At 40.1% G+C, this 12,746-nt stretch overlaps 1 protein-coding gene across 2 annotated transcripts; it reads right to left on the reverse strand.

Moving 5' to 3' along the window:
- Nucleotides 1–334: 334 nt before the first annotated feature.
- Nucleotides 335–12,318, reverse strand: LOC114090371 (zinc finger protein 709-like). Of its 2 annotated transcripts, none has more exons than XM_071601538.1 (4): nucleotides 12,237–12,318; nucleotides 3,986–4,112; nucleotides 3,728–3,785; nucleotides 335–3,014 (listed from the first exon to the last, which is right to left on the reverse strand). In XM_071601538.1, exons 2-4 carry the CDS (start codon nucleotides 4,035–4,037, stop codon nucleotides 1,517–1,519), a joined length of 1,608 nt encoding a protein of 535 aa, XP_071457639.1. In that variant the 5' UTR covers nucleotides 4,038–4,112; nucleotides 12,237–12,318; the 3' UTR covers nucleotides 335–1,516. The 2 variants fall into 2 exon arrangements, with proteins under 2 accessions (XP_071457639.1, XP_034491203.2); XM_034635312.2 differs by having other exon boundaries at nucleotides 12,156–12,312.
- Nucleotides 12,319–12,746: the final 428 nt, after the last annotated feature.

Consider the following 12,746-nt stretch of genomic DNA (forward strand, 5'->3'; position numbering starts at 1 on the left):
CATGTAAAAATGTCATTTTTCCCCTGAAAAGAAACATACACATGTATACATGTACACGTATGTGTATGTATATATAAATAAGGGGGTACGCATAACCCATCATGTGAGGTCAGTAGGATGTTGGCAACAATGAACAAAGACTCATTCTTCAGTGGCATGTTAGCCACAAATATTGAAAAACAACATACAAACTAAGACTAATTGCATATTAGAAATAAAATTCAATTTGCTTTTGATCCAACATGGTTCAAAGTGTTAGAGGGTTCACTACCTGATTTGATTAAGAATACACTACTTAGGAAATTCAGATAGCACAGCCTAAACAAAACTTGCACAAGTGTTTCACCTCAATCTTTATTTTCAAGAATACAAATCAGAAACACACAATGCAGAGATCTACTTTAAAAATGAATTACTGGTGAACACAATATAAGTTTGGGGACATTTCCTCCAAGTACTACATTTTCTGGAAACTTCTAATCAAATTTCTTTACACCATGCTCTTCATATTAATTGCATGTATAGGATTCTACTATGGGTCTGGAGCTGTAGCTCAGTGGCAGAGCACCTGCCTTGCAAGTATGAGGCCCTGGGTTTGATCCTCAGCACCACATAAAAAATAAATAAAGATATTGTGTCCATCTACAACTAAAAAAATATTTTTTTAAAAAAAGGATTCTGCTATATGAGGAATTTTCATACTCCTCTGAAACTATGTGCAACTGTCACCTCTTTTCTAAGAATTTTTCCCTCACAGGGTTTGTTGTTTGGTTTCTGGTACCAGGGGTTGAACCCAGGGGTGCTTAGCCACCCAGCCACATCCCTAGCCCTTTTTTACATTTTATTAGAGACAGGATCCCACTGAGTTGCTTAGGGCCTCACTAAATTGCTGAGTCTGGATCTGAACTCCCAATCCTCCTATCTCAGCTGCCCAAGAAACTGGGATTACAGACATTCACAGGGTTTTCATCCACTGTAATTTCTTACATATGAACCAAAGAGAGATCATTTCACAGGTCTTCTATTGCAGGTTCCACTGCATACTGTGCTCATTTATATGGGCCCACTGAACCAAGATGGCAACAAGTGTCCCCATATCTATCGCAAAAATACAAGTTACTGCAGCTGCATTATTATGTTTGCTCACAAGTTCATGTGATAATAAAGACTTCTCATTTTTTCTGTATTCAGGGTTACTCTCCAGTGTGCTGTTTTATGTACTTGAAAGAACCTGAGAATAAAGGCTTTCCCACATTGCTGACATCATTAAGGTTCCTCCTAACTGTGAATGTTTTCTTGGTATGAAAGGGAACTGTAACCAGGAAAGGCTTTCTCACATAGTTTATACTCATGGAGTTTCTCTCAAGTGTGAGTTCCTTGATGTTTAAGAAGGTACCTGGATGGAGTGAAGGCTTCTCTGCATTCTTTACACACACACACACAGGGTTTCTCTCCAGTGTGCATTCTGTCATGTATTTTAAGGGTGGAGGAATGACTAAAGGCTTTCCCGCACTGCTCACATGCATGTTTTCATGGCACTGTGAATTCTTCGATGTTGTCTTATGGTATGGGGATCACTGTAGGATTTGCCACATTGCTTGCACATGTAGGGTCTTTCTGCAGTGTGAATTACTTCATGTCTTCTGACTAAATAGGAGTGAATGAAAGCTTTCCCACAATGTTTGCAGGCATAGATTTTCTCTCCAGTATGAATTTGCTCATGTATTCTAATGGAGCTGGAAGAACTAAAGCCTTTTCCACATTGCTTACATATGTAAGGTTTGTCTCTAGTGTGAATTTTTTCATGTTTTCTCATTGCGTTGGAATGACTGAAAGCTTTCCCACATTGTTCACATGTATAAGGTTTCTCTCCACTGTGAATTCGCTCATGTATTCTAACGGAGCTGGAAGAACTAAAGCCTTTTCCACATTGCTTACATATGAAGGGTTTTTCTCCAGTGTGAGTTTTTTCATGTCTTCTGATGGCATAGGAATGAGTGAAAGCTCTCCCACATTGTTCACATGTATAGGGCTTCTCTCCACTGTGAATTAGTTCATGCATGTGAAGGGAACTGAGAAATGGAAAACCTTTCCCACACTGATTACATGTATAGGGTTTCTGTTCACTGTGATTTCGTTCATGTTTGATAATGGAGCTGGAGGAAAGAAAACCTTTTCCACATTGCTTACATACATAGGGTTTCTGTCCATTGTGTGTTATCTCATGCATTTGAAGGGATCTATGTAAATGAAAAGCTTTCCCACATTGTTTACATGTATAGGGTTTCTCTCCACTGTGAATTAGTTCATGTCTTTTCATGTATCTAGAAGTACTAAAGCCTTTCCCACATTGCTTACACACATAGGATTTCTCTCTGTTGTGAATTTGTTCATGTACTTTCATGCGGCTTGAAGAACTAAAGGCTTTTCCGCATTGCTTACACACATAGGGTTTCTTTCCACTGTGATTTCGTTCATGAATTTGAAGGTCATAGTAAAAACGATAGGCTTTTCCACACTGTTTGCAATTGTATGGTCTCTCTCCACTGTGAATTCGTTCATGAATTTTAATGTAGCTGGAAGAACGAAAGGCTTTTCCACAGTGCTTACACACATTGGGTTTCTCACTTATGTGATTTCTTTCATGTCTTTTAAGAGATTTGAGACAACGCAAAGCTTTTCCACAGTGCTTACACACATTGGGTTTCTCTCCTGTGTGAGTTCTTTCATGCTTCTGGAAACATTGGGGATCATGCAAGGCTTTCCCATCTTCCTTATATTCATATGGCTTCTCTCCATGTTCCTGATACTCATGTGCTTTGTGTCCAGTATGAGCTGTCAGGGGCACAACTAGGGATGGATCAGCAATGGTGACTTCTCCACACACATGATGTTCACTTGGTTTTACTCCAGAAGAACGTATCTTGTTTTCAAGAGGATCTATGATGTGGCTGAGGACCTCTCCACATTGACCATCTTTTTTCTGTTCATAGAATCTCTCTAACACTTGAATTCTGCAAAGAATGAAAATAACATTACTAAGGATTTATTTAATGATTTAGCAGAAGAATTGGCTTTATGCTGTGTAAGCTTTACTACTGAGCTACATTTCAGTCCTTTGAAAAAAATTTTTTTTGAGACAGCATCTTAGTAAGTTGCTCAGAGCCTCACTAAAGTGTTGAGGCTAGCATTCCACTTGTGATCCTTCTCCCTCAGCCTTCCAAGTTGTTGGGATTAGAAGTCTGCACCACCACCAAGTTCAGGTTTCTAAATAATCCTGTCAAGTTAAGATTTTATTAACCCTGAAGATGTTTATCACTTGTGAATATAACTGGCTACTACTTATGTGAAAAGCATGGGACAAAACTCAGATTGGATTTGTGATACTTGCATATACACAGTAAAATATTTTCAAAATGGGTCCTACCTGAAGGTAATTTCATACATTTTTAATAAATTGTGTATGGAAAACAGTCTGTGTACGATAAACTACCAGAAAGTGTCACTTATGACATCAAGTCTGTTCCAGATGCTGCCTGCAATGGAACATTTTGGATTTTTAACATTCCAATTATGCATGCTCAACCTATATGGACTGTTATAAGAAAATGGAGATTAAATTAATTTGAACCTTGGCATGTATCATTTCCTTCTTTTTATGATTTTTTTTTTATAAGTTACTCCCAGATTTGTGAGGAACATTGCCTTCACTTGTGAGTTCAATTACCTTAGATTTCCCTTGGAACTGTAGTGATCATCGATGGCCTGATTTTTCCATTGTTTTCCTAAAATGCAGACCCAGAAACATTATGACTTATTTCAACATTACAGAAAAAACTATCAGAGTCTTGCAGATCTGTTGTATAATGTCACCATGCTAGTATAGCATGTGGGTTTTCCATATTCCAGATCATGGAACAGAACTCATAAGCAAGTAATAACAGTTCTCTGATTGACAAAGTGAGGGAAAAAATGTCACCCTTACCTAGAGTGGTCAGGTTCCAGAAGGTTTCCTGCATCACATCTCTGAAGAGCATCTTCTGGGAAGGATCCAGCAGAGCCCACTCTTCTAGGGAGAAGTTCACAGCCACATCCTCAAAGGTCACTGACTCCTAAAACATCCCAGATATTCCCAGGAGGAAGGTTACACACACAGCACTGGAGACCTGCACTCACTGTGTGAGAATTTCACATGATATTATGTCCTCCCAATACTCCATCACCTGGTATCACACTCTTACTCTCCAGCCAGGCTCACATCTTCTCACACAGCAATTCTGGTGCTGAATTGCACCTACTGGTAGAGAAACAAGGAGAACAGGAACACTGGCTGTGCTGCTGGGTCTCTCCAATTCTCTTTGTACAATGGTCTCCAGTACCTCTCACATCAAAGTCCAACATGTACTGCACATAATAACAGTAGCTGTCCTGAGACAGCATATTCTTAGAAATACTTGGGAACAAACTTTGATCTATGTCGCTCTCTGGAACTACTGTTGGGATGGACTTCACCAGCTTAACTGCAGGAGGGATTTGGGGTTCCCAAGCAGGTTGTCCCAACAAAATGCAGCCAGGAAGTCCTGTTGGTCCTCTACATGTTTTCAATATTCTGTATGCTTGACAGAGGTTGTCCATCTCATCAGTCCTCAAAACACACTCTGGATGATGAATCTCTAGTGGACTGGTATGTCAGATCAAATTTGAAACCTCTTTTTACAACTCATTATTTAGGGAATCCAGTACATCCTTGGGATTGTACAAAGGGACCACAACTGAAAGCCTGTACCTTAGGTTCTGTATGTCAGTCAGAATTAAATACTAAATAAGACTCATGAATTATAATTCAGTAGACTAATAGGTAATCATTAAAGTTTTGGTTGGAGAATTTCAGAGCAGAATAAAATAAGGGGAAAAGTGTACATGTTCTTAGAAAGATTTCACTGTCACCAAGATGTAACTAGTAAATGAATGTATAAAATTGCAAAATGTCAATAACAAGACTTTTACTAGGACAACCAAAAACAGTTCATGCCTGCTGCAGTGGCATACATGTATAATCCCAGCAACTTGGACTTACCAAGACCCTGTCTTAAATAATTAAAAATAAATAAAATGAATAGATTTTTTTTCAAAGGGTAAGGATATTGCTCAGTGCTTTAGGGCCTGTAGCAATCATTACCCAAACCGAAGGAAAAAAAAAAAGTGGAAAGAAAACAGGAAAATAACCAGCTTATCAAATCCTCTAGGTGTACTTAATGTCTAACAACATTTAAACTCATTAGAATAAGAAACTGATCATTTGGCTAATATACATAAAATATTTTGAAGCCACACAATTTGGAAGACTACACTATTAACAGAAAGATTACCTAACAGATCTTGAAAAAGAAAAGAACAGTCAGTCATCCAACATGTGAACAGAGAACTGATTCATGACACAGCAGGCGTTGCACAACTGTGGCAGACACCTCATTCTCTCTATAGTTGAGACAGGGACAAAAAGTTATCTATTTACCTGGACAGGCAATGTGTTCCCCTCTACTCCAAGGATGAAATACAGATTACACAGTAAAACCAGAAAAACAATACTGGAATAGTTTGAGAAGCCACAAATACCTTTTAAACATAGAAAATAGTGTTTCCAAATTTAAAAAGTAATATTTCCTAAAAAATAAGTGGAACAATTTACATCTATGAAAATAGAGGAAGGTAAAAGACAACAACGTACAAAAATTTTTGCAATACATGGCATGAAAAAGGACAGCGTGCTCCAAGGCTTTGTGGCACACACCTGTAATCACAGCTACTTGGGAGGCTGAGGCAAGAGGAGCCCAAATTCCAGAGAAGCCTGGGCACACAGGGAGACCCTGTTTCAAAATTAATATGAAAGCGGGGCAAGAACAGTCACACAAATCTGTAATCCCAGCGGCTTGGGAGGCTGAGGCAGGAGGATCGCTAGTTCAAAGCCAGCCTCAGCAACTCAGCAAGGCCCTAAGCAACTCAGTGAGACCCTGTCTCTAAATAAAATATAAAATAGGGCTGGGGATGTGGCTCAGTAGTTGACTGCCCCTGAGTTCAATCCCTGATATCCCCACCCAAAAAGAAAAAGGGCTGGAGATGTTATGTTAGGCCAGTGTGAGAGCAGTTGCCTAGCATGTGAAAAGCCTTGGGTTCAGTCCCCACTTAACACCACCATGAACATAGACATAAGATTGATATGCAGAACAAAAATAAATGAATACATTTATTTTGTTTACATAAAGTAAACATTTTAACTCAATATAAAACACCAAAAAGAGAGCTGTGTCCTTGTTTGAGGAAAAAGCCAAATACATATAAATATTGAAGATCATAGCAAAACAACAGAGGTTTATACATAAATGGAGGATAAATTGATGCATATCACTGACACTGTAATTTCAAGTTTCGAAGCCACACAATTTGGAAGACAAAGACATTCACTGGGCAAGTGGTGCACTCCTGTAATCCCACTGAGTCAGCAGACTAAGGCAGAAGGATCATAAGTTCAAGGCCAGCCTTGGCAACTCAGCAACACTGTAACTCTAAACAAAACATGAAGAAGGGCTGGGGGTATAGCTCTATGATGAAGCTTCAATCCTCAGTCCCACCAAACAAAAAAGCAACCAAACAAACAAAAAAGACTATAGAGTAAATTGCAGGTTCCAATTAAAACAATTATATGAAACCATCATTATAGGTGTTCCATGGCATACTGGAGCAAAGAGAACAAAGAATCAGTTAAGATGAAGTTAAATGATTTAAATTTCTTGAAGAAGAACAAGAAAAAAATTTAGAGACTGTTTTACCAGTGTGTTTCCTTGTCTACCTTTTGGAAAGAAGTTCTTTAGGGAGAAGCAAAAAGATGTAGGAACAGAGATGTAAAACGACAGAAAGTAGTTTACAAATATGGTATATATTAATCCAACCATATCAATAATCACTTTAAATGTGAATGCTCTACAGACAGACTGGTAGAAAACAAGATCCACCCTTGTGCACTTTATGAAAAAAAAAGTTTTAACTATCAAGACATCAGGTCAAGAGTCAAAACTTTTCTTATATATGAGAAATAAATTCAAGAAATCTAGTATTGTGAGTAATCATTAGAGAAGTATGTTTACAGTTCCCTCACTCCCCCCCCCCACAAAAAAATGTATGTGAAGCAATGTATTTGGTAATTAGCTCAATTTAGCCATTCAACAATGGTTAAAGGCTGGGGATATAGGTCAGCTGCTGGAGTGCTTGCTTCACATGCACAAGGCCCTAGGTTCAATGCCTACCATCTCACACATGCACAAAAAAGGATACATTGTGTGTGTGTGTGTGGATGTGTGTGTTTGTGTATGTGTGTCAGAGAGAGATGGAGGAAGGTGGGGAGGGAGAGAGAGAAAGAGAGGCGGGGGGAGAGGTGTTTACATGGGTTGAAACCAGGAACATTCAGTTGTAAGTTACATCCCCAAGCCATTTTTAAATTTTTATTTTGAGACAGGGTCCAAGGTGCATAGGTTGGTCTTGGATTTGCTATCTTCCTCCTAAGCCATTCAAGTGGATGGATTACAGGTATGCCCCATGACATCTGACTGAAAGCACCATGTTCGAAATTACAAATAAATTCCATTTTTATCTATTAACAATATATAGATATTTTCAAAATAGATCAATATGAAAACATAGATGAATTAATTATAAAGTTATGCCCATTCTTGTATTGATCCAAAAATAACTTTAAAAGTTCTCTTAATGCTGTACTAATCAAGTTGTATCTCAAACAAAATAAGGAATAAAGGGACTAAATAATGATAGAACAGTTGATTCTCTAAGAAAACATAACAATCCTTAATATATATATACTCCTAAACATGAGGCAAAACATGGAACTGAAGGGAAAATCACAGATCACAATTGTACCTTCAGATTTCAACTCATCTCTATCAGCAAGGGACAGATCAAGAAGTCAGAAAATCAGTACTGGAATAGTTGAAATCAACAGCATCAGACATCAACTAGAGACATCTGCTCAGGTAGAACCACTATGGAGTGCACGTTCTTCTGCCTGTTCCTTTTGTAGTGTTGGAGATTGAATCCAAGGCTTTGCAAATACTAGCTATGTGTGTCTACCACTACACCCCATCCCAAGCCTCAGTACAAATTCTTGTCAAGATCACACTATAGTGGGAAATGAGGTTCAGGATACTGAGATCTGGAAGCAATACATTGTTCCTGTTGCCACAGCCCAGAGGGATAATTCCCAAAGTCTGAGCCCTGAGCACAGCAGGGCTTTTACTTTTTACATAAGTACATTTGGGGCACATTAAGGCAAGGGATTTGGTGCAATCCTACTGGAAGGTGCATTCTACATTTTTTATATGGATGCAAGCTTGTCAATATCCCAGGGACTCTTAGCTCTTACTGCTTAGGGACTTTTACTGCATTAAACCTAAAATAGGATTGTTCTGTCCCTGTTGCTTGGTTTACTGCTTTAGTTACTGCAGTTATGATTTACAGGTACCTGTTAGCCACCTCATGCCTCTATGTTTAAATGTCAATAAGACAGTTTCTGTGTGTCCACAGGCAAAACCACAGCCTGTCAGCTCCTAAACTGCCAAAGTTCCCATTTTGCTCTTTACCAACATGGACCATGTTAAAAGACACACCTTAACAAACCAAAGGAACATAAATTGTGGAGAATGGCCAAGCCCCGGTCATTTCTTATCCTGTGTGGTTGGTAAAAGCCAAGCCTGGGAAACATTCCTTGCCAAAACGCATGCATGTCAACAGCCTTGAAACTTGGCTCTGATGCTAACAGTTATCAAATGTTCCAGTACAGTGCGTTTTCTGGGCACAGCAGGATAGCTGCAAAGAGTTTCTAGCTTATAACTTTTTAGTGCACAAAGAAGCCTCTTAATAACTCACAAGCCTTGAACAATTTACAGTGCCCTGATAGCTAAACTTCCTGATTAGAAAACCCTACATAATCAACTTGCCAAGGTACTTCTGGGTCACTGTTCCACTATCAGAGGGCAGTGTCCAACTTGGCCCCAGCTGTGCTTAAAAATGTCTCTGTTCTCTTTGTATCTGTGTTTTTCTCCATCTCCCATTGCCAACTTGAGATCCTTTGTTGATGCTGCATGGGTCTCAGCAAGAAATCAGTTGCTCACCTTCAGACCATATTGAAAAGAAACCAGCCATCAATAGCATAAAATAGCTAGAAAATGTCCAAAAATCACACAATACATAGCTGAATAGTCCACACATCAAAGGAACTTAAGTATTTCAAAATATGTGAAAATGAACAAACATGTCTCTTGTGAGACACAGAAAAAGCAGTGCATAGGGAGAAATTTGCAACAATGAATGCTCATATTAGAAAATAAAAAAGACCTCAACTAAACAGTCTGGTGTACCACATTGGATAACTGGCAGAACAAGAGCAAGATAATTTTAAATAAAGCACAGAAAAATAACTTGGAAGAAGTCAAACAATTTCTGGAAAGAAACAATCCAGAAAAACTCACATGAGAAAAGATAAACAATGTAAATAAGGCTCTATGCATTACACAAATTGAAACAATAGCAACTCAAAAACAGGGAGAACCAGGCCCACCTTGTCTTTTGGGCTTATTCTAACATTTAAGCACATCAATCATTACAATGTCTTCCAGGTAAGAGATGCAAAAGTACTACTTCATAATGTATGAGGTCCGCAGTGCCAAGAAACAAAATGAGACAGACATTATAAGAAACAACAAAAATAAATAAATAAAGGAAAGGAGCATAGCTCAGTGAGAGTGCCCTGAGTTTCAATCCCAGTACAGAGTAGGGGTGGGAGAAGACAAACTGCTTCTAAGAATAAAGATGAAAGAATTTTCAAGCTCAGTGGTATAGTATCTTCTTAGCATGTGTGAGGCTCTGGCTTTGATCCCCAGCACTGCAAAAATAAATAAATAAATAAATAAATAAGAAAAAAGAAAAAATATTGAACGAATAATGGCAAATTACATCTATCCTTTAACACACAGAATGATCCAATAAAAACAAATAGGAATTATAAGTAGTTTTTAAAAAATATTTAGTTGTTGGGCTAGGATTGTAGCTCACCTGGTAGAGTGATTGCCTTGCATAAGGGCATGTGTTCAATCCCCAGAACCCCCCTCCAAAAAATAATTTAGTTGTTGATGGACCTTTATTTTATTTATTGAAACGCAGTGCTGAGAATCAAACCCAGTGTTTCATATATCCTACGAAGCATCTACATTTGATCCACAATCTGTAAGTATTTAAAAACGACCAAACATTTAAAAGTCAACTCATGTAATTGATCACCTCAACCGGCTAAACAACAAAATCCTAAGATAAAATCAATGGGTACAGAGAAAGCATAAGAAATAATAATGATAGGCATTCAGACTGAGAAGAAACAAATAAAAAATTACTCTTCATACATGCCATTATGGCCTACCTACAAAACCCCAAAGAACCAACAAAAACTCTGGGAATTAATACTGGAATGTAGCAACACACACATGAGCTTAATATGCAAAAATCCATCATTTTTCTATATATCAAGTATAAAAAATCAATTTTAAATTTAAAACAATACTATTTATACAGAACAAGAAGTTGGACAAAGAGATAAACAATTTCACAAAAATGAAGGACACTAAAGAAAAATGCTCAAGGCCAGAGGTAATTAATAAAAGCAAGATATATATTAATGGCTCAAGAGGCTGAGGCAGGAGCATCTCAAGTTCAAAGCCAACCTCAGCAACTTAGTGAGAACCTGTCTCAAAATAAAAACAAAATTGGCTGGGGATGTAGCTCAGTGGTGAAGCACCCCTGGGATCAATCCCCAATACAAAAAAAAAAGAAGAAGGTTTGTTGCTGGGGATATGGCTCAGTGCTTAAGGACCCTGGGTTCAATGACAGTATCAAAACAAACAAACAACAACCAGGTAACAAAGAAGGCTGACAGCAGGGTGAACCATTCTCAGATGTATAATTAGGTTGCCACCCTCCATCCTCCCTTAATCTAGGGAAACAGGCCAGAGACCTCCCACCCTGGAAACCCTTACCATATTTAAGCAGAAACCCCCACCATATATACAACATATGATTCCTATTCTTCTCAGAAAGCCTTTCAAACAGGATGTCAGCAAAAACAAACAACAACAACAAACAAACAAACAAAAAAAAAAAAAACCACACAAAACAAAAACAAAAACAAACTTCTGCATAGAGGCATATAGCAGCACTGTGGTGGTAGTTTCCTCTTTTTGGAAATTGTAGGTTTGCAAATTAAAAAAAAAAAATTTGTGAAACCTCTAGTCTCAAAAAATGGAACAAAAAGCACTTGTCCTGTAAACCTTCAAACCCCTCCTCTCAGAGGGACAAAGTCAAGAACTCCAGACTCTAACGCCCACAGAATGCTTTAGGCAACGGCCTCTCTGGGCCCCGCAGTCAATAAACCTGCTTCCCGAAAATTCCCAAGAATTCCAGGTGCCCAACCTCTCCTGTCCCCCATCACTAGCGCCTTCTTGGCATCCCGCTTGCTCCTCTTCTCAAAGAAAAGTCCTTTCTGCCAACCACTGAGAGGTCTGCAGACTTCACAGCTGGGCTTCCCTGCTTTGCGGTTCTCTTAAATGCAGCTGTGCCTTCCTCGATCCGCATTTTCTAAACCAATGTCCAGCGGGGGCTGATTTCCAGTCAGGGGGCCCTGGCAGAAGGGTCTACAGATCTGTCCGCCTCCTGCGCCCACAAGCCCCGGGGATGAGGGTCAGTCGCGGATTTGGGGACCGGCTTCCCCAGTTTTGCAGACTTCGGAGTAACCAGGGGACCCCGAGGAGCAGGGGGGCTGGGACGCGCACACCTCCCTCCCAGTCCCCGCCTCGCCCGCGGCGGGAGTCTCCCCGCGACCCTCCCGCCGCCACCGCAGAGGGGGAGACGCGGGGCTGGGCGGCCGCGCTGCCCACAGACCGCTCCGGCCGGCAAAGCGCCGCGCAGGACCCGGGGCCCGGCCGGACTCCGACCGCAGTCGCCGCAGCTGCCGCCGGAGGCCCGGGTCCCTCCACAGCGACTCACCCGTCCCCTTCACCGCGACCCGCTCCCCTTGCGGGAAGGGCGCCCTCCACACTCACCATTCCCCGCCTTCTAGGGTTCCCGGGGTCGCCTCAGCCCGCATAGGGCGGAGGTCACAGCGAGGAGGCTGAGCCACTTACAAGTTCTCTTCACAAGACCCTCTGGACACTCTATGGCGATCCCTAGAAGAAGCTCCACAAAAGTGGAAGGTTTCCATCTTCTTCCAGCTGCGGTGCTGATTGGACAGTTCCTGCGGCCCCACCCCATGTCTCTGATTGGCTAGCGATCCAGGCCCCGCCCCTGAATCTTGAGTGACAGCAGGATAGAACCTCTACCTGGCTGAATGGAACCCAAGAGATGGTTTCCTGCCCCTCCCAGCCCCAGCAACTTCCCAGGGCCTGGACCTGACTTAACGTGAGGGATAATTGCATGTATCCATTTAGATCCAACCTCCCAGGTCTGGGAACACCTGAATATGGTAAATGATATGTAATATAACTTTATAAAAGAGCACTTTAAATGTAACCATATAAGATATTAATAGTATTAACTGATATTAATTGTTATTTATAATTAAATTAAATTCATTGTAGAATTGAAAAATTGGGATTTAATTGTTTAAGCAAATCTCAATCCTGGCCTTTCAAAAC

The sequence above is a fragment of the Marmota flaviventris genome, chromosome 1 (assembly GCF_047511675.1).
Source record: "Marmota flaviventris isolate mMarFla1 chromosome 1, mMarFla1.hap1, whole genome shotgun sequence".
Classification (NCBI taxonomy): domain Eukaryota; kingdom Metazoa; phylum Chordata; class Mammalia; order Rodentia; family Sciuridae; genus Marmota; species Marmota flaviventris.